The 22,940-nt window shown below is 38.0% G+C and overlaps 1 protein-coding gene across 3 annotated transcripts; it reads left to right on the forward strand.

The window, feature by feature from the left end:
- On the forward strand, nt 1–22,531 carry LOC118897305 (dimethylaniline monooxygenase [N-oxide-forming] 3). 3 transcript variants are annotated; one of them, XM_036856409.1, is made up of 9 exons: nt 1–116; nt 991–1,222; nt 10,366–10,554; nt 11,563–11,725; nt 11,976–12,118; nt 12,901–13,100; nt 17,339–17,694; nt 19,914–19,986; nt 20,687–22,531. In XM_036856409.1, exons 2-9 carry the CDS (start codon nt 1,091–1,093, stop codon nt 21,027–21,029), a joined length of 1,599 nt encoding a protein of 532 aa, XP_036712304.1. In that variant the 5' UTR covers nt 1–116; nt 991–1,090; the 3' UTR covers nt 21,030–22,531. The 3 variants fall into 3 exon arrangements, with proteins under 3 accessions (XP_036712304.1, XP_036712296.1, XP_036712313.1); XM_036856401.1 differs by having other exon boundaries at nt 2–116; nt 1,085–1,222; XM_036856418.1 differs by lacking the exons at nt 1–116; nt 991–1,222 and adding an exon at nt 7,431–7,595.
- The last annotated feature ends 409 nt before the right edge of the window (nt 22,532–22,940 follow it).

Raw genomic sequence — 22,940 nt, forward strand, 5'->3', positions numbered from 1 at the left:
CCATTTTGCAATAATCCCCCCTAGAGTGTTGGTTCAGGGAAGCATTTTTTCTTTCAAACTGCCCAAATATCTTGGACAAGACTTAAACCTTCAGAAGAACAGAAGATAAAGAAAAGGTAGAAAAAGAAGGGTGATACTGTAATGATTTGAGAGGGAGGAGAGTGGGATTGGTAAATGGAGAAGGAGCATGCTATATTTGTACCAAATATGGCCAAAATGAGAATGACATATAATTCAAGTAGATCTTTTTTTATTTTCTGAGAATTAAGGATTATGATTTTTGTCTTCCAAATCTACTTCTCTGCATATCTATGTGATTTTGTCTAAAAAGACAAAAACAGAGAAAAGTAATAGTCAGGTCTAAAGATATTGTCAGGAATAGGAATAGATTAGGAAACATAATTTATTTTAGAAGAGAATGGAGGTTGAGGGTAGCAGCTAGTGGGAAGAAGTTGTTTTTAGATAAAGAGACTTGACTTTTCTTTTTAATTGAGAAGGTGAAGAACATTATTAGGGGAGAAAAGAGGGTGACTTCCTGGCGTACCGAAACACAGATATAACCAGATCTTATTCCTCAAGGTTTATGTTAAAGTAGAAAGAAGAAATAAATATGTGTGTGTATTTATATGTGTGTATGTATATGCATTTATATACATACACGTATATATTTGTTTCTTCATTCATACATACATAAATGTTTGTGGGTATAAGTGTGTGTATATGTGTTTTAGCGGTGAATCTCCTCTTTCTCCCATTTACTGTCTCTAGTACAGAGTACATGACAAAGGGCCAAAGGCAAAGAAGACAAATATTTTGCCAGATCATCAGCCTCTTAATTTTGGAGAGTTGACTGAAAACAAAGTGTTTTTTTGGGGAGGAAAAAATATTCTCTTTAGAAATTAAAGAGAAATGCAAAGTGTAGTTAGATGACTAAAAAAAAGTTCTGATCTATTTTCTTTTAATATTGCTTTCCTTGGTGCAAAAACAAAGTTTCTTATTAAGCCAAAAAGTGATACCAAAAAAAATCCAAAAATGAGTCTTCAGCAATACTGTTGCTGGAAATGTTCCCTGGGCCTTTGCACAGGCAACCATGGTGAAGAAAGTGGCCATCATTGGAGCTGGCATCAGTGGCTTGGCATCCATCAGGAGCTGCCTGGAAGAGGGGCTGGAGCCCACCTGCTTTGAGAAGGGCGAAGACATCGGGGGCCTGTGGAAATTCTCGGTGAGTGGGACGCCACTGCAGTAGACTGGGGAGTGAGATGGGAAGTGTGAGAGCACATTGCTTGAACACAGCCTTCCAAAGAAGCTGTCATGGCAGTTACACTCACTCTATGAAGCACAACATCAGAAGCAGGTTGGAAAGTAAGTCCCTTACTTACTTCAAAAGTAAATGAGATAGTGGGCTGGTTAGTCTCTGTGTACAGAGCTCAACTCCAATAAATCATTAATAAGTGAGCCACCTGGGGATAAAATCCATGGTCAAATATTGGTTAGGTTTATGTAATGGAATTACATGAGTTATTCATTTAAAAAGCAACGGCTCTTTCCATTCTTTTGCTGAGGTTCTGGAACATACTCTTAGTGATTCAGACCACAGATTTTAAGATTTCAGGTGCTGACTTCGGTCTTGCCCAAAACGCATAATTCATGAGATAGCTACGAGAGGAACCAAGAATAGGACACACTGATTTGAAGTTCTTCAATGACTTTTTACTTCTATGCATTTATATTAAGGACTCCATCAGCAGACATGCTTGTAAGCTGACGTTAAATCACTTCCTGTGTTGTCTGACAAGCATATCATTGGGTGTGTGGGCTGCCTTGTGCCCCCAACTCCCTGAGTGTCTCCAACCTTAGGAATGCTGTCTGGCTAAGCCTACTCCTGTTTTCTTCTTCTTCTTCTGATAAACCATTAACACATATGGAAACATAGGAAGATCATTAACCCTTTTTAAGCCACCATTTCCTTCTCAAATGCAAAATTAGTATTAAACTTTATACCTTAATAAGAGGTTGTATTTAAGGAGACAGTGTTTGTGACAGCTCTTTAAATATTATAAAGATATGAGAATTATTCTTATTAATGTAGATGTTTTCTAGGCTGTAAAGAACTCTTCAAAACATGCAGTATCTTTTATAACATTGTAGAGCCCAGCGTGTCACTGGAATGTGCTGACAGATCTTCAGATTAGCACACTGATGAATCTTAGGGCTATTTTATTGAGCACTTTCTATATGCCAAACACCTTTCCCATTTAATTCAGTCTTTATAATAATCCTATAAGCTAGTATGAATTTTTCCCTTTTACAAATGAATCTGAAGCTTAAAAAGAAAAGAAAAAATGATAAATGGCTGGTAAATGGTAAAGACAAGACCCCAATTCAATCTGACTTGTCTCTCCAACCTGAATTCTTAACCCCTTTTTAAACTGCTGGGTGACATTTCAACAAGTGGCTTATTGAGCAGGCAAGTCTTCTACACAGTGATCTTAACCAAATCCTCATATTCAAACTTACCTTGAGGGCTTCCCTGATGGCTCAGTGGTTAAGAATCTACCTGCCAATGCAGGGGACACAGGTTCCAGCCCTGGTCCGGGAAGATCCCACATGCCGCAGAGCAACAAAGCCAATGTGCCACAACTACTGAGCCTGCGCTCTAGAGCCCGTGAGCCACAACTACTGAGCCCATGTGCCACAACTACTAAAGTCCGTGCCCATGCTCCGCAACGAGAAGCCACTGCAATGAGAAGCCCGCGCACCGAAGCGAAGAGTAGCCCGCGCTTGCTGCAACTAGAGAAAGCCCGCGCACAGCAACGAAGACCCAACACAGCCAAAAATAAATAAATATAAATAAATAAATAAAAACTTACTTTGCAAAGCATTGCTGAAGAAAGACACTGCTGATATAGCTTTTGAGAGCAGCTGCCTCTCTTGTTGCTCAAGAAAGACTTTAAAAATTTGAACCTAGCATCATAGAGTAATAAACTATGCAGCTGCAAATATGTGCTGCTCTTCAAGAAAAAGAAAATTTACCCTAGAGGCTGGAACCTCAAACACAGAGGCTGGAGCCTTGAGACACAAAGGCTTATTACCAGGTCTTGAAACCTAATGAAACTTGCCCTGCTGGATTCCAAAATTGCTTGGGACTGGTGACTCCTCTTTTCCTTCCATTTTCTTCCTTTTGGAATGGGAACATTTGTAACGGGTACCCTATGCCTGTCCCATCACTGTATTTTAGAGGAAGACAACATGTTTCCTTGTTTGGCAGGTCCAGAAATGGAGAATTTTATCCCAGGGTGAATCATACTCAGTCTCATTCATACCTGATTTAGATGATGAGATTTAGGACTTTTAAGCTGATGATATATAAGTGAGATTTGGGACTTGATTTGATGCTGCAGTGGATTGAGACTGGGGGGATGTTGGGCTGAAGTGAATGTATTTGGCATGTGGGATAAATGTGAATCCTTAGGGGCCTGACAGTGGACTGGGGTAGGCTTTTCAAACAATGGCATCCTCAAAGATATCAGGTCCTAATTCTAGCACCTGTAAATGTTCCTAATAAAGACAAAGGATATTTACAGACATGACTAAATTAAGAATTTTGAGATGATGAGATTATCCTGGATCATCTGGGTGGGCCCAAGATGCCATAACATAAACCCCTAAAATAGAGAGGCAGAGAGAGATTTGACACACAAAGATAGAAAAGAAAATGCAACCTCATCAGAAAGAGAGATTTGAAGATGCTATGCTGTGACCTTGAAGATGGAGAAAGGGGACATTAGCCAAGGAATACAGGTGGCCTCAAGATGCTAAAAGAGCCGAAGAACGCTGGCATGCACCAGAAGCTGGAAGAGACAATGATTCTCCCCTAGAGCCTCTGGAATGAACGTGGTCCTGCCAGCACTTTGATTTAGGCCCAGTGATACTGGTTTCCAACTCCTGGTCTCTGGAATCATGAGGGAATAAATTCCTGTTTTTTCAAGCTGTCAAGTTTGTGGTAATTTATTATAATAGCCTCACGAAGCTAATAGAAACTAATATACTTGGTTATTCGGAGTTTCCAAACTATTTCACCTCTGTGAGAGGACTTAAAGATTGCAAATGATGTTGTGACTTGCAGTGTTTCTCCAATACCTCTAGGAGTCTGTAGCAGTATACCTAGAATTCACATCATGGGATTATATTATAAAATCAGGTTAAATTTTGGATTTTCATTATCTTTAGTTTCTAAAGACAGCACTTTACATTCTCTCAACTTTTTTTTCTTTCAGAGAGATCCAAATATTAGCTATGTGTATAAAGGGTGAAGTGCAGATAATCCAAACTTTTGTAGCTGTTTCCTATAGCACTTTCCTATAGCTCTTCTAGTTCTTTCTTCTAACCCTGATCTAAAGGCAAGATGATATAGTTCCCTCACCTGCTCTGATCGCTGAGAAAATAAAGTACGTTGTGACTAGGATGCAGGTCTAGGGGAAAGGTCTTTCTTTCTCAGGAGTCCCCCAAACAATATGTGAGTAAACTGTATTTTGGCCTGAAGTGTCATGAATAAAGTCTCTTTTTTTCTGGGCATACAACCCATTGTTCACTTCCCCTGATTTTTTTCTAGCCTATGTATCTATTTGATCTTTAATATTCAGTCTCTCCTTGTGTTAATTATAATCACTATCAAGCTTCCTAAACTCACCCAAAGCTATGAATTCCTCCACCTCTGCATCCCAAATGCACACTAGCAGAGTCAACAACCCAAGGGAGCAGCAGAAAACTCATGCCATATTTCAAGATCACATTGCTTTCTGATGCAAACTTGGCAACTAATCTACCACTGAATTACTTGTCAAGAACAAGGCCACAGCCACATTGGCTTTTGATGTGATTGGAATATTCTAGTATTAAACTAAAAATTTATATTCTATGGGCCTGAAATTTTGAGTTATATGAGCCCTAATTCTAAATTTCTAGTGCTCATTGCTTTTCATTATGAACTGGCAACTCTACATAGAGATCTACAGTTTGATCTTTCATCAGAGGGAAAATCATTTCAGATAGAAAACAATGTTAATTTTTTTAAGGAAAGAAATGTTTTTCTTTGGAGCCCCTTTTAGGTATTTTGTTTTTAATTTTTAACTTTATTTATTTATTATTTTTGGCAGCGTTGGGTCTTCGTTGCTGTGCATGGGCTTTCTCTAGTTGTGGCGAGCGGGGCTACTCTTCATCGCGGTGCACGGGCTTCTCATTGCCGTGGCTTCTCTTGTTGTGGAGCACGGACTTTAGGTGCACGGGTTTCAATAGTTGTGGCATGCGGGCTCAGTAGTTGTGGCTCACAGGCTCTAGAGCGCAGGCTCAGTAGTTGTGGCACACTGGCTTATTTGCTCCACGGCACGTGGGATCTTCCCAGACCAGGGCTCGAACCCGTGTCCCCTGCATTGGCAGGCAGATTCTTAACCACTGCGCCACCAGGGAAGCCCCTCTTTTGGGGTTTTATTGGCTCTTTAAATTTGAAAGTGCAATCTTAGGAATTAGACTAATGTTTAGTTTGTTATTTTATTTTTTAAGGATCATAGTTTTGGTCAAATAGTAGCTTAACAACTATTACATCTTGCACTTTGGTCTGTCACTAGTTGATATACAACAAACACTATAAAAAGATGAAATATGCCTTATTTTCAAGTGCCCATGGAATATTTCTAAAACTGACTCAACCAAAAAGCCTCAAATTTTTTGAAAAAATATATAAATAAAATGAAATTCTCTGTTGCCAATACAATAAAATAGAAATTTATAACAAAATGATGGAAAATACTGCCTCCAGGAAATTTTTAAGCTCTCTCTTAAAGATCTATTGATTAATGTTCTTTTAGAAGTTTGAGCCAATTCAATAAGACAAGCGATTGATAATAAAAAAGAGAAACTGGAAAGGAGGAAAAATTATCAGTTACTGTCTATCTGATTTTATACCATGAAGGACATCAATTGGAAAATGGTTGCAAAAAATAAGATAATACAATGAGGTTGGAATTACCAGACAAAAATCAATAGTTTATGCATGTTTTAGAGTTAGCAAACTGGCTCTTTTTATACTAAAGCTGTTCTGTTTTATTTGATCTATACATTTTTAAAATTTTTTGATCCATTATTTTAAAATCATGATATTTCACATAAAAATCTAGGGATATATCTTCTTTTGAAAAATTAGAAAGTCAGGCAACACTGTTATCGCCTCTTACTCTAATACCTGGCCTCTTTTAGGCTAAATTTGAATTCTCTGTTTCACCATATTCATTTTTGACCCATTTCTTGTAACTTCCTCTGTATTTATAGAATTTTTTTTGATTGGTGCTATGTACAAACAGCAATCCCTTAGAATATTTCAAACAAAAGACACACCCATTTACAAGATTTTCCATCTTCTCTTGTTCATATAGTTATACCATTCTTTTTGTTTAAGTAAACCTTCATGTTTATATTATTATAACCATGTAAATACTGTTCATTGTTATATTTTCTTTCTTAAATAACTTTTTGTTTTCACTGGAGCTAATAACTGCCTTGTGTCCTTTGTTGGTTTAATTTTATAAATGCTCTCTCTAATTCAAACCCCAGGCCATCCCACAGAATTCTGATTCTCCTCTCAACATGTTTAAACACACAAGGTGTTTCACCAGCTTAATTCTTCTCTCAACTATCTCTTAAAGATACTTTCAGATTGTCTTCCTTCTTTTCCCTAGGCTAGCTACACTGCTTTACCCTGGGTAACCCTATTTTCTGGAAACCTTATCTTTCTACTATTTTGTTTATTCTCTCATTTTAGTAGACTATATGAGAGTACATCCTCAGTAGTTTTCTGAGAAATTATATATGTGAAGTAAAAGATTGTAGACCTTGAATGTCTTAGAGTATCATTATTTGATCCAGATTCCCAGTTGATAGATCTAGTCTTAGCTTTCACCTTTCTTTGGTCTGTTAAGTCAGTTATCACTCATGCATCTATGTTCTACTTTCAAAATATTGTTGCTATTTCTTGTTTGCTTTTATTTTTTTTTTCTTTTTCTTTTCTTGTGGGTTCATACTCTGATACCTTTACAGTAATTTTAGTGGAAAAAGAGTTTAATGCATCTATATAATCTTTCATGTTTAATCAGAAGTCTGGATTACTTTAGTAATCAAAAATAAATAAATAAAGCTACTTCCATAAATAACCAAGGTTTGGTTCTTTGTTGAACACTTGCCCCACAAAAAATTTATATTTGAAAATGCAATTTATGACTCTACAGTCATTCTCTTATGAACTTCTTATATGATCAACTTAAAAGAATCAGTCTATAAACATGGGCTCTGAGATACACTATAATACCAAATAGGAATAGTAAGATGTCCATGACATATTTTTGTGCTTTTTTTTTTTTTTTTTTTTTTAAGCAAGTCACAAGTGATGCGGTTAGTTGATGCTGCAACTCTTCTCTCATTAATCCTGGCCTTTTCGGAACCCAAGAAAAACTGAAGACCAATCAGCTCAGCATTGCTAGGGGGATTTACTGAATATTACCCTGAAGCAACCAAAGTTGCAAAAGTACCTCAAACCTGTCTCAAAGGTTTGCATCATTTTTATTATATGAAACTCCTCCCTTGTTGTTACATTACATAATTTTCCCCGACTTTGGCTTGCTCCAAAACCTTACCTTTGGCCTTGTATTAGTTTTCTATTTCTGCATAGCAAATTACCACAAACTTTAGCAGCTCAGAACAACACTTATTTATTACTCTCAGGTGTAGAGATCAGAAGTACAGCATAGTTCAGCTAGGTTCTTTGCTTAGGGTTTCACGAGGTCAAAAATAAGCTGCTAGCTGGGCAGGGCCCTTATCTGGAGGCACAAGGGAAGAATCTGCACCCAAGTTCATACAGGGTGGTGACTGAATTCAGTTCCTTGCTGTGGTAAGATTAAGGTCTTTGTTTCCTTGCTGGCTGTAAGTTGGGATTCCTCTCAGCTCCTAAAGGCCGCTAGTATTCCTTGGCATATGGCACCCTCCATCTTCAACGCCAAGAACAACAAGCTGAATCCTCCTCATACTTTGAGTGATATGATATTTACAGGTTTCACCCATACTCAGAGGGCAAATGACTGTACAAGGATGAAGAGCACTAAGGGTCACTCTTAAAATTCTGTCTACCAAATGCCTCATGTTATAAGTTGAGGGAAAGTCATGAAGCATGTCAGCGAACCCTAAAACTCTCACTCTGTCCTGGGAGATCCTCTCCCATTTTCTCCTATGAGTTCTTGATATTTTGCAATGTTTTGTCAGTAAGTAATACTAGACTACTAAGTGTTCAGGTCACTCGTTTATGTCTAGCATAAATAGGACAACAGACAAATATCCAGAATTACATAGAGAGAAGCATAAAAGCATTCTAAGACACAAGGAGTACCCCCAGTTGGCACAGCTTAATCTCTAGGTCTCTTTTGGATCAATACTCAGTCTTTCAGGTCCCCACCTTGCCCCTCAGCTGTTTCCAAAATTGTATCTGGGCTTATGGAGAAGGAGAACTTAAATGACCTTGTGGTAAAGGAAAGCCAAAGTTTCCCAGATTCAAACACAGGTCTTGGGACTGTCCTCTGGCCCCTCTGGTCTCCTGATGTTTCTATTCTATTTGGTTACCATTCACACTCATCCTTCAAGAGGGTAAGACAGCAGTTGATGAACCTGGAGACTGTCCTCTCTTAGCTTAATCAGGAACCACTGAATCTCCTTGCTGAATAGACCTCACTTGTCAGGTCCAGTTTTCTCACTGAGTCCCTGACCCAAGTGGTCCACTCTGCATCTCTCCTAAAATGTCGCTTAGCTTCTTCCATGGCAACTCTCTGGTAAACTACCTACTAAGATTCTCAGATAATTTCTGCATCCCTGTTGGGAGCAAGCAGGAACTCCTATGTTTTGTTCAAACTGAATGGGTTCAAGAGAGCTAAACTAACGTCCTACCTCTTCCTAATCATTGCTACTTGACCTTCCTGTGTCAACGTCCCCCTACCCAGGTTGGTTCAGGGGGAGCCTTTGATATCTATTCTGATATCTTACCAGAATTTCAAATGTGAAAACAAAAGCCCCTCTTCCCTCAGTGTTCCCCTCAATCTATCTAACAGAAGGTTATGTTAATTTCAGAATTCCAGAATAAAGCTTAGGACTTAGGTAATCCACCATTACCCCTTTTTCTGCCTCTATTCCCCTTTCTCCTTACCCAGTTCGCTTAAACCAATGTTTTTCAAACTGGAGATTATGACTCATTAGTGTGCTATGATATAAATTAATGAATCAATCTGCATGTTTAAATGGAATGTATAGAAAGTATGTGTGCAACTCAACTTGTTGAAAATGATTTATTTCATAAAACTTTTGTCCCCACGGTGTGTGTGTTTGTGTGTGTGCATGCACTGGGTTGCAATATAAAATATATTACTAACTATAGGGTATGGTCAAAAACATTTGAAAAGCACTGTTCTAAACATAACCAAACTTCTCTCTGCCCTAGGTACATAAGAAAATATCATGATCTAATCCACCAGAACTACCTCATGACATGCTAAAGGAAATTTTTTTCATTGTGGTAAATAAACCACAATAAAGATTTACTGTTTAACCATTTTAAAGTGCATAGTTCTGTGGCATTAAGTTAAATCACATTACTGTGCAATCATACCACCATCCCTCTCCAGAACATTTTTAATCTTCCCAAAGTAAAATAATACAGAAATTAAACAATAACTCTCGATTCCTTCCTCTCCCTGGTCCCAGGCAACCACCGCTCTTTCAGTCTCTATAAATGTGATCACTCAGGTTACCTCAGCTAAGTGGAATTATACAGTATTTATCTTTTTGTGACTGGCTTATTTCATTTAGCATATGTCCTCAAAGTTAATGCCTATCACAGCATATATCAGAATTTCCTTTCTTTTTAAGGCTGAATAATACTCCATCGTATGTATATATCACATTTGGTTTGCCCATGCTTATGTGTTGACACATTGAAATCATGCATGGGTGAATTTTGGAAAATATCTACCACTGTATTAAATGGCTAAAAGGAATAAAATTATTCCAGTTACATGTTCTTTAAAGGACATGATGAAATTCAGAATTTGTTTCCCTTAGAAAAGCAAAGATATTAAGAAAGATATATTTTTCCACATTCTAAGTTCCTTTGATTATCATCAAATTGTTTAAGTGAAGTTAATTTATGCCTCATCTTATTTCACTTACTTGTGGGTAAAGGCCGACTGAAAATGAGTGGTAATTATTTGGAACTGGCCCTGACCGTGATAAGTATACTCATTTACAAACTCTCTTCCATTTAAAACCATACTTTCACAGGACCATGCCGAGGAAGGCAGGGCCAGCATTTATCGGTCAGTCTTTACCAACTCTTCCAAAGAGATGACATGTTTTCCAGACTTCCCTTTTCCTGATGACTTTCCCAACTTTATGCATAACAGTAAGCTCCAGGAATACATCACTGCGTTTGCCAAAGAAAAGAACCTCCTGAGATACATTCAACTTAAGGTAAGATATTATCAAGAAATTAATTCGGGGCATTACTGTGAGGAATTTTCTTTTTATTAGTAGATTCCCATTAGTTCCTTTCAGTGTCTCTTTCTTACTTGTCAACGTTTTTAATGATGTGGCTTCTCTGACCCTAGATTTAGAGAATACACATTCTTCTCAAGAATACATAGGAAATTTACAAAACTTGACCACATTCCATGAATTTAAGAGCTCTTTTTTCCTAAACAATGTATGGGTCAAAAAAGAAATTGCAATGGAAATTTTAAAATATTTAGAGCTGAATGATAATTTAAATTCTACATATTGGTATTTGTGGGAAGCAGAGAGAGCAAAACTTTCATGAAAATTATAAGCTTAAATGCTTATATTAGAAAATAAACTGGGGCTGGGGCTGCTTTCCCCTTTTAGGCTCTGAAACTCCCCCTCCATCCACTCTAATTTCTCCACTGGTGAGGAGCCTTCCCAAGGTGTAGGAACCTTTCCTCCTTCACAGCTCCCTCCCTGGGCTGCAGGCCCGATCCTGATTCCTAAGGTTTTTCAGGTAATCCTTACGCACACTAAAATTTGAGAAGAACTTATGCTCTGAATATAGACAACATCTTTCATTTTAAGACAATAATGTTAAAAATAGACTAATGAAATACATTAGGAAATAGTTGTTACTACAAAAATTATTGGCCACCAGATTATTTACTACATGTGCTACATGCCTCTTGTAAACTATGATTCAATTCACTGTCATAGCTCCAAAAGGAATCACTCTTCTACTGCAGAAAATACTGGTCATACACAAGGAACCATGTGGGGATAAAAAACATATAGACCATTTAATGTTTTGAATTATTCTGAAGGAATTTTGAATTTGTAATATGTACCTTCATAATGAATTAAGTATTTTTCCTAAGCCCCTATTAAAGATTTTTTTCATCCTATTTGATCAAGTTGGTGCCAAACCTACCTGTTAGCATAGAAAAAAAGAAGGCTATCTTTCTATGTTTCTCTTAGACACTTGTATCCAGTGTAAGTAAACGTCCTGATTTCTCAGTCACTGGCCAATGGGACGTTACCACTGAAAAGGATGATAAAAAAGAATCAGCTGTCTTTGATGCTGTAATGATTTGTTCTGGACATCATGTGTACCCCAACCTACCAAAAGAGTCCTTTCCAGGTAAGGCCAAAATTTAGGGTGCCATCTACAAATCTGATATGAATGAATAACCTTGATAATGTCTTTCTTACATATATAAAAGTACAATTTATAAAAGCACACATTAAATTAAAATATGCTTCTATTGTATCTAACATACCTGGTGTGCTAAAATTCCAGATTACTGCAACTATATTCACCCACAAGATCTGTTACAGCAGTTTTTTAAATGAAAATCAAATGATTCATATGTTTCCCACTTTTCACTCAGGTCTACAACTTTTTAAAGGCAAATGCTTGCACAGCTGGGACTATAAAGAACCAGGAATATTCAAGGGGAAGCGAGTCCTGGTGATTGGCCTGGGAAATTCGGGCTGTGATATTGCCTCAGAACTCAGCCACACAGCTGAACAGGTACGCCTCCCAGATACTAAGGGAACTATCTTTAAAGGGACAGACACACCATTTGAAAGGTGTGATAATGAAACGGGAGAAGAGCAAGGTGCTTGATAGGAAGACTAAATAGTGTTTCATATAGCTCAACTTCCCTGGTAACTTGTGAGATTTTAAATAGCTTGATATGGCAAAGGCAGAACATCAGCAAGGAGTGATGTTGTCATTCAACAATCTTCTTCTTTGGGACATTTATTGTCTAACATGTGTCCAGTAAATTCCTCTGAAACTAATGGGATCATTTTGGGATCATCAGATAAGCACAAGCACTAGAAGAAATATGAGTAGAATTCAGTTATTGGTCATCAACACCAGAGAAGATTTGATTAAAATATGAAAATTTGCCTGGAGGAGTACGACAGAGTGTTGATCCTAAGATGTAGATTATAGTGCAGGAAGTTTATTTGGGAGAGCTCTCTGGATGAATACCTCTGAGGGAAGGGAAAGAAGTTTTCCTTTATTTACTCTGAAGCTAGGAGAGTCCTTTAGAATTGTCTCTAGTTGAAGTGAGAGGCTGGGCCTTTATATCCTTCCATTAACCAGTCACTGAATGCAGGGAATCCAAAAAGAGTATAAGTTACCAAAGTAACCGCCAAAGAGGGCTGACAGCTCAGGGTTGCCTTCTGGCAACACTCCCAGAAGCTGTTTTAATAACTCCATTCCTAAAGGCAGATCTGGGGGATATATCACAATATCCAGTACAAATGGTCACCACCTTAATGGTTGAAATGGTGTTCTTTAAGGTCATCGTCAGCTCCAGAAGTGGCTCCTGGGTGATGAGCCGGGTCTGGCATGGTGGCTATCCATGGGACATGATGTTTATCACTCGATTTGAAACCTTCCTCAAGAACAACTTACCAACAGTCATCTCTGACTGGTGGTACGTGAAGCAAATGAACGCAAGATTCAAGCATGAGAACTATGGCTTGATGCCTTTAAATGGGTAAAGCAGAGTTAAACATTTTATGCCTGCTAATTTTTATTTCAGTGTCAACAACCCTTATGTGTGTTGTAACCCCTAAACAAATCAAAGTGAAGTAATCACCTCTCACATTTCAGAGGATAAAGAATTGCAAAAGTTAGGGGTATTTTCCTATTCACAATCCTCCTTACCAGATTTGCACAGCTGGAAAGTTATATAATATCAATACCTCAGGAATTAGTCCCTAGAGTTATGATAATAATAGTCAACATGTTTTAAGCCCTTAATACATGTCAGATTCTCTGACACTCATTATCTCCCTTTATTTTCACAACAACTATGAGGATGGCTCTGTTATAATCTTCATTTCAGAGATGAGAAAACTGTGGTTCAATGTAGTTAACTTTACCAAAGCCACACAGCCAGGAAGTTAAAGGCTTGTCCAGATCTGCTGACTCCAGAGTCCCTCACTCTTAGCCACCTTGCTCTACTGCCTCTTTCTTAATGACAAAGTTAAGTTAAGCAAAGCAGAACTTTCCCTGTGCTTCACTCTCCTCACCTGCCCCTTAATGGAGCCCTCGCACTGAACTATGGCCACAATGTTTACATCTTCAGTCTCCTCACTCTCTCCTATAACATCCCCCAAGCGAGTCACATGATAAGAAATTACTTTGACGTGGGTGAAAAACCCAAGTTATAAGCTGTTTACATCAAAGTTAATTCACTAATTCAACAAATATTTATTAAGCATTTATTATGTGCCAGGACCTGTGTTAAATCCTGTGGATATAGCAGTGAACAAACACATAAAATCGCTGTCCCACATTCTAGTAGTGGGAAACAGACAATAAACAAATAGCAGAAAATCATATGGTGACATGTATCAGGGAGAAAAAACAAAGCAAGCAAGGGTAACAGGGAGTGCCATCAGGACAATTTTAAACACTCTGCAGGGGAGGTCTCACTGAGAAAACTTTTAAGCAAATTCCTGAAGGAGATGAGAAAATGAGCCATGAGGATATCTGGAGAAGAGCATTCTGGACAATGGGAACAGCTAGGACATCACCTCTTCAGGGGTATGACTGGTATGTTCAACAAACTACAATGAGCTTCTCTTCCTGGAGAAGATGGCTGGGGAGAGTAGCAGGAAATGAAACCAGAGACATCAATATAGCCAGTTGACATTGGGTCTTGTAGGCCACTGTAAGGAGTCTGGCCTTTACTCTGAATGCAGTGGGAAGACATTGCAGGCATCTGAGTAAATTGAAGACAAGATCTAAGTTAATTTGAAGAGATCACTTTGGCTGTTATGGTCATCACTCATTATAGGTGGGTAGGTCAAGGAAGGAAGTGGAAACACTAGGTAAGAGGCTATCGTCAAAGAGCATTATTCCTATGTTTTCCTCTAAGAGTTTACATTCTCTGATATAAATCACAGCAAGATCTTTTTTGACCCACCTCCTAGAGAAATGGAAATAAAAACAAAAATAAACAAATGGGACCTAATGAAACTTAAAACCTTTTGCACAGCAAAGGAAACTATAAACAAGATGAAAAGACAACCTTCAGAATGGGAGAAAATATTTGCAAATGAATCAATGGACAAAGGATTAATCTCCAAAATATATAAACAATTCATGCAGCTCAGTATTAAAAAAACAAACAACCCAATCAAAAAATAGGCAGAAGACCTAAATAGACGTTTCTCCAAAGAAGATATAGAAATGGCCAAGAGACACATGAAAAGTTGATCAACATCACTAATTATTAGAGAAATGCAAATCAAAACTGCAATGAGGTATCACCTCACACCAGTTAGAATGGGCATCATCAGAAAATCTACAAACAACAAATGCTGGAGAGGGTGTGGAGAAAAGGGAACCCTCTTGCTCTGTTGGTGGGAATGCAAATTGATACAGCCACTATGGAAAACAGTATGGAGGTTCCTTAAAAAACTAAAAATAGAATTACCATACGACCCAGCAATCCCATTACCTGGGCATATACCCGGAGAAAACCATAATTCAAGAAGACACATGCATCCCAATGTTCATTGCAGCACTGTTTACAATAGCCAGGTCATGGAAGCAACCTAAATGCCCATCGACAGATGAATGGATAAAGAAGTTGTGGTACATATATACAATGGAATATTACTCAGCCATAAAAAGGAATGAAACTGGGTCATTTGTAGAGACGTGGATGGACCTAGAGACTGTCATACAGAGTGAAAGTCAGAAAAGAGAAAAACAAATATCGTAAATGAACGCATATATGTGGAATCTAGAAAAATGGTACAGATGAACCAGTTTGCAAGGCAGAAATAGAGACACAGATGTAGAGAACAAATGTATGGAAGCAGGGGTGGTGGTGGTGGTGGTGTGATGAATTGGGAGATTGGGATTGACATGTATACACTAATATGTATAAAACAGATAACTAATAAGAACCTGCTGTATAAAATAAATAAATAAATAAATAAATAAAGAGGCTATTGTCAAAAATCCATATGAGAGGGGTAGGTGGCTTGAAGTAGGATCGTCAGTGCTCAGAAGTGGTCAGATTTTGGATACAGTTTGAAGGTAAACCCAAACAGGATTTTCTGTTAGATTGAATAACAGACGTGAAAGCAAAAAAAGGGTCAAGGATGTCTTCCAGACTTTTGATCTGAGCAAGAGGGCAAGGATGGAGGTGACATCTATTGAGACGTGGAAAACCATGGGAGGAGCGGAAATTTAGTTTTAAACGTATCAAAGTTGGAATGTCTATTCGACATTCACACAGAAGAATGTGGAAAAGCAGTGGGATACACAAGACAGAAGAGACATTCAAACCATAAGTTTAAAGTGTGAACTGAAACAACAACAACAACAAAAATGTGGACTGATCGGAATATAGATAGTATTTAAAGAAACGAAAACTAGATGACGTCTCTTGAAGAATGAATGGAGATGGAGAAAACAAAAGTTATGAGGGCTGAGTCCTGGGGCACATCATCGTTTAGAGGTCAGGAAGAGGAGAAGAATTCAGCAGGAGACACTGAGAAAGAATAGCGAGGTAGATAGAAAGGAATCAAGAGTGAGTGATGACCTGAAAGCAAAATGAAGACAGTGTTTCATGGAGGAGGACACCATGAAGTGTGTCAAATGCTGCTAATAAGTTGAGTAAAATGAGAAGTAAGAGTAGACCATGGGATCTGGCAGCTTGAAGATCCTGGTGGCCTTGACAAAAGAAGTTTCAACATGGCAGTGGGTTTAAGATAAATGGCAGGTAATTTGAGCAGTTGAATCCAGCCTTTTTCCAATCAGCATTCCAACCAATCTCATTGTCTGGCTCAGTTTCCTCCCCAGTGGAGTCTACCTATGGCTCTCTCACAGCTCTCACCGTCCTATAGGAACAAAGTCTTTTCCTTCAACATTATTCAGTTCACCCCTAAGTTCAGATTTATGTGCACTCACTAGAGATATTACTGAATAAAAAGTAATCAGAAGCTCTCTCTTTCCAGATTTCCAGTGGCCTCTTCCTTCTCCTGGCCTTATTTAAATTCCTAGATGCTCCCTCCCTCACCTGACTTGTGCCTTTGTCTGCACGGGGCTCACACTTCACATTTTATGATAGAACCTGACTGCAGTCTTCCCACCTTTGGCTTCCTTCCACCTATTTGATCTTCTTTACATCACAATGACCACTTTGGAGTATGCTATGTTAAGAATAATGGTTAACATTTCGAGCACTATGTATGTGCTACAAACTACACCAAATTCTTTATATTACTTAGGTCTCCCAATGACCTGCGGTAGGTATAACTTTATTGCCACTCCAGATGAGAAAGATGAGGCAAGAGAAATTAAGAAAACTTAATTTGATCAAGGTTCACAGTTGATAAGTAGCAAAGAAAAAAATTTAAAGACCCGGGTACTCTGACTTTAAGAGTTTTCCCTGATATAGGTTTTAACAGGGGAAAGGGCCTGGGTGCTTATTCTGGGATTTAGAGAGAGCTCTGTGGAAGAGAAGAGAAAGATCACAGGAAATAGAGAAGGGATCAGCAAAAAAACAACTTCTCTTACTCCACAATGTTGCCTTACATCAGTTTTGTTCTTCAACCATATTGGTGACACTCCATGGCACATTAAAAAATCTTGAGTCATTTTCTCCTTCCTTACTAATTAACTATTAACAATCATTAATTAATTATTATGGACCAATAAAAGAAACAGGAAATGTTACTGTTCTAATGGTCATCTCTGTTTTCCATACAGCACCCTGAGGAAAGAGCCCGTGTTCAATGATGAGCTCCCGGCTCGCATTCTATGTGGCACTGTGACTGTTAAGCCAAATGTGAAGGAGTTTACAGAGACTTCGGCCATTTTTGAGGATGGAACAGTGTTTGAGGCCATTGACTGTGTCATCTTTGCAACAGGCTATAGTTATGCCTACCCCTTCCTTGATGACTCCATCATTAAGAGCAGAGACAACGAGGTCACCTTATTTAAAGGCATCTTCCCGCCTCCACTGGAGAAGCCAACCATGGCAGTGATCGGCCTTGTCCAGTCCCTTGGAGCTGTCATCCCCACAACTGACTTGCAGTCTCGCTGGGCAGTGCAAGTAATAAAGGGTAAGTAGACAAAGAAGTTCATTGATGGGAAAGATGGAAGCCAATGAGAATGGCTTCGAGTCTTTGTGAAAACAATAATCCTAATAACAAGGGACAAATCCTAGGTCCCATCCAGTTTCCAGAATCTACAATTCTACATTTTTGGTACTATATTTTATAAGCAATTAAAAATATATTACATTGGGTTGTCATAAACAATAGTACAAGACATTATTCAAGGAGTAGTTTGCGATTTATAACTCCTTAGAACTGTTAATTACCCAAGACCTTTCATTAAACTTGAGAACACCAGAGCTTCTCATCTTAAACGCATGACAACTTTATAAAATTAAGATTTCAAAACTCAATAGAATGACATTTCTTGAAAGGTTAATAACAGATGTTTCAAAGCCAATATCCAGCCAACTTTAAACATCCACAGTCATGAAAAAAAATTATCATTGCTAGAGAGGAAGTGGATTTCCTGCTCTATTTTCTTCCCTGCCATGGATCATTAGAAGCAGAAAGCACTTGGTGTGGTAGACAGTCAGTCTTTAAGGAATACTAAATCCCTGTATTTTAAAAAGAAAAAGGAAACAACAAACTTGATTGGGGCCAAGCAAAGAAGGCAGGCAGCATCATCCAGCCCTAGGCACTGGGATCAGATTCACACTAACCTTTAAATGCAGTCGTGGGCCAATTCAGATAATAAGACCAAACAGGGCCATGGTTAAAGAACAGATAGAGATGTCAAAGTTTAGTGTGCAAAGTTTAGTTGGTCTTAAAGGTATGAAACTTATGGATAAGGAATCTTAGCTGGTCTGCTTCCTTTGAAGCCACATCTAAGGCTTCCAGTCCTACCTGACTTGCTGGGATTTAAGCGTTCTTTTATACTGGTGGTTGGAACCTGCAACTGCATAGCCTGCATCATCGCCCACCACCAGGCTACTATCCACATCATTACAGTCCTTCATATCAGTGATCTCTCTGAATCTCCTTCACTCCCCGGTCCCCAAGCAGAGATGTGTTGCAGGATGATGTTACTCCAGTGAGGCAGCAGCCAGGAAGGTGAAGGCATGAAATTCTACTTAGAAAGAGCTAAGCTCAGGGTTCAAGTTCAAAAAGACTGGCATTAAAATGTGGGACACTTACTCTCTGTGTGGACAGGAGTTGTAACCTAGGCTCTGAAGAAAGGAGACAAGGCAGATACCCAATCAACAGAGAACTGATGCACAAGGCAAAGACTCAGTCTTAGGGGAAATGGAAGATAAGGCAAGCAATCCAATTTGGGGGAACCAGGGTACCAGATAGAGGGGTCAGCTACAAGCAGCCCAATGGCAATAGCTGGTGGGCTATAGAATACAGCCTCTTCTCCATCTCTCCTCCTGCCCAAGAACAGAATGAGTTCCAAGGTTTGAAACAAGGCCATGTCTACAGACTGTTCACGTGATCCTGCTTATAAGGATTTCAGGAATAGGGAGTTAGGCAAGTCATTGCAGGTCTTGAGCAATCAGAGCTAGGCTGGGAGTTCTAGTCTTGCTCCAGGTGATCCCAGAATTGCCAAAGAAACCACACTAATTTGAAGCATCTCTGGGTACAAAAGTTTGGGTCTAGATTTCAGAGAATTCTGTAAATTGGTGCCAGAAAGAGCCTGAAATCTTGGGGCAGCCCCAACTCAGATTTAGTCTCCTGGGACTTCCCTATATCCTTGGTGACTTGTGGACAGTACATATCCTCAGTCTCATTCAGGAGCTATTGGCTTTTCAGAGAGAACCTTGCGGCTTCACTAAATTCTCTATCTTATCTGCTGTAAATTCCCTTTCCTGGCAAAGCAAGATAACTTCCTATGAAGATTTTTTTTCTTAAATCTTAAAAAAGAGATGCCTATTTACCTTTGGCTATAATTTATTAGATAACATACTTAAAAATAAAGCTGAGAGATTAGAATATATAATCTAATATTTTGAAACTGACTTTTTAAATCCGATAACTGGTTTAAGTGCAAAGATACAAAGATAAAAGACTATTTGGGTAATGGCTTTTAATTATTGTGACAAGTATCATCACTGAGAAGATTGGGAATGACCTGTATGTTTGTCTCAAAATTTTATTTTGCTAGACAGTGACAAAAAATTTGGAAATACTAATGTGATTCATAACTCACTATTAAAAAGGAAACATTGCAGGCTGGTCCTGTGACAGACTTATTTAACTACTATCATGTCTTTCCCTTTTTATAGGAACTTGCACTTTGCCTTCTGTCAAGGACATGATGAATGATATTGATGAAAAAATGGGGAAAAAGCTCAAATGGTAAGAGCAGCTATTGTAAAGGGGATCTAGAATTTTCATAGAAAAAGCAGAATTTGTGAATACTTGGAACTATTTTAGTTTTAAATGGCCCTGAGTGAGGTCATTACGGTGACAGCTATGAGCTAAATTCAGCCATTCAACAAATATTTATATCCAGGATCTATTTTGCACCTGATACCTCACTAAATCCTGTTTTAACCCTCCATAGCTCCTGCAATATGTCATAGAAAGGAAACCCAGAAAGATTAGAAGTCAGAGGAGTTTGGGAACATGTGGATGTGGACTTCAATTTTCTAGCCCATAAATCCTCTAAGATGTAAAGGATGCTTTCCAACTGATGGCTCTAATAAAATGAGAACTTGTCAGAAGAACTGGGTTCCAGCCCTACCTCTGTCACTAATTAGCTCAGTGGCCATGAAGTAGTAACCTCACTTGAGCAGGAGACAATTTACCTATTTGTAAATGTGAATAAAATTGCCTTTCTCAGCTGCCTTGCAGTGTTGTGGAATGTCCAAATGAGATCAGTATGAAAGTCCTTTAGTAACAACTACAAAGTACAGGATAATGGGCAATAGTCCCCTTACCAACACAAAGGATAGATGTTGATTCCCATGGATAAAAAGGTGTGAGGCATTTTCCCTGTTCTTTTTCCTGCACAAAGCGTGGATGACCACAGTCTTGTTTCCTCTCCCGCCCCTAGGTTTGGCAAAAGCGATACCATACAGACGGATTATATCGTTTATATGGATGAACTTGCCTCCTTCATTGGGGCAAAGCCCAACATCCCATGGCTGTTTCTCACAGATCCAAAGTTGGCCTTGGAGGTTTACTTTGGCCCTTGCAGCTCATATCAGTTTAGGCTGGTGGGCCCGGGGAAGTGGCCAGGAGCCAGAAATGCCATCCTGACCCAGTGGGACCGGATATTGAAACCCACGACGACAAGAATTGTTGGGAGTCCTCTGAAGCCTTGCTTATTTTGCAGTTGGTTCAGGCCCGTTCTTATTTCTGTTCTGTCAATTGCTGCTTTCCTTGTGTTGTTCTAATCATCATTCCATCTAGGATTCTGAAAGTAACTAACACTACCTGGGAAGAAACTCTGCTATTTAAAAATTAGGAATTTCACACCTCCTACTTTCCTATTTAGCAGGCATTAGTCAGTAAGACAGTACTATTTCTAGGCTTTTAAATAAGCTCCTGTAAGAATCATGTCATGATCTGAAGAGCATTAATCAATTCTCTTCAGGTTCCACTAACATTTCATAATTCCATAACATTTCCATAACATTTCATAATTAGATATATGCTCTTTATCTCTAACCTAAATCATCTCCTGAAACATTTGACATGATTCCTTTTCTCCTTAAACAATGTTTGAAATATGTATTTCAAATCTAAACAAAGAGCAGATTAAGCAGAGTAGTTGCAATATGATAGTCCCAGCCTACTTCTACAAACTATTTGCAGGATCAAGGGGAGAATTTGGCTATTATATTCTATTTCTGTCCTCCAGGCGATTCCTCCTCTCCCCTGGCCAAGAAACATAGCATGGAGACCCCATTTATAGTGAAAGTTAGCAAGAAGTAACTCATTTTATTTAGATTCTCAATAAGGAACCAACTTTCCAACATGTAGCAGCAAAATAATGACAATAATAATGAGTAGAGCACCAAATAGACCTTTTAACTGAATGGACAGTCTTTTAAAAAATTAAATATTTAGCCAAAGCTATGACCCAAGCCTAATAAAACCTGATATAAATCATATAGAATTATATACCCTTATAGAATGGGGTGCCAGAATAAATCTTAAATTTTATTTTTTAAAGTATTATTACATGTTACAATTAAATTTTGATAGTTACAGATTTTCACGTTTGACATTATGGAGCAGATAAAATAATCTGTCAGCATCACCAGCCACCAGAGGGCTCTGCATGTTGTGAAACTCCACATTTCTCACTACACCTTCATTTCTTTTTTTTTTCCAAACAAACTTTATTAAAATAAAAATCTTGTGTTACACTTGGTTATAAAGGGACAGTCACAAATTTGGGGGGAAATACCATTTTATCTTTCTTATTCATTATTCCTTTCTCTATTATGCTTCTTTAGATGAAATACTCCTTACAAAATCCTGGAATCCATACTCCTTATGAAATACTCCTTACAAAATTTCTAACTGAAGCCATTAGAGCAACAAGAGGAGGAGGAGATCACATTTTTCTCTAACACTTTCTTCTTTTCTTTTTTTTTTTTAATTCTCTTGATATTTTAATCTTTGGAGCTAAGATTTATTATGGACGTTGTACAGAACTTTAAATCGTTCCCTTTTCCTAATTGTTTAAGGTAGCAAAATAATATTCTGCTTTTAAGGTCTTCTCATAAGATGTGAAGTATTCCCAAATATTCCCAAGTGAAACAGAACTTTTCTTGAAACCCTGTGGCCTAAATGGAATCAAGTAAACAAATTAAATACAGCACATAAACTTTATTTTGTTTCATGTTATAAACGCTAGTATGCAAAATAAATTGAAGATTAAAATTGATATGATACAGTTTCTTTTATTCTTCCTCATATGATTCTTTAAGTTTTTGTAGACATTAATTGGCTCATGAAGGATATAATATTCTTTCTAAACTACTGTAGCCAACATACTCTCTTAATAGTCCTATTAACATCTATCTATTCCCATACTAAACTGAACTATTATCAATGTCTTAATTACTTTGGTACATAACAGTAATTCTCAATCATTCAATTCCACATATGTTACTCTAAGACTAAATATGTGTGTGTGTGTGTATTTCAACTGACACACAATTTGAACATATGAAGCACAAAAGATTTTTTTCACTCCCAGTTTCATCTAGAAATTCTTACCAGTTCTTAAAAGTGCATAGTCAGATATTAAAAATAAAAGCAAATAAAATTTTTTTTGTACAGCTGTCATAGCT

This window comes from Balaenoptera musculus, chromosome 1 (assembly GCF_009873245.2).
Source record: "Balaenoptera musculus isolate JJ_BM4_2016_0621 chromosome 1, mBalMus1.pri.v3, whole genome shotgun sequence".
NCBI lineage: Eukaryota > Metazoa > Chordata > Mammalia > Artiodactyla > Balaenopteridae > Balaenoptera > Balaenoptera musculus.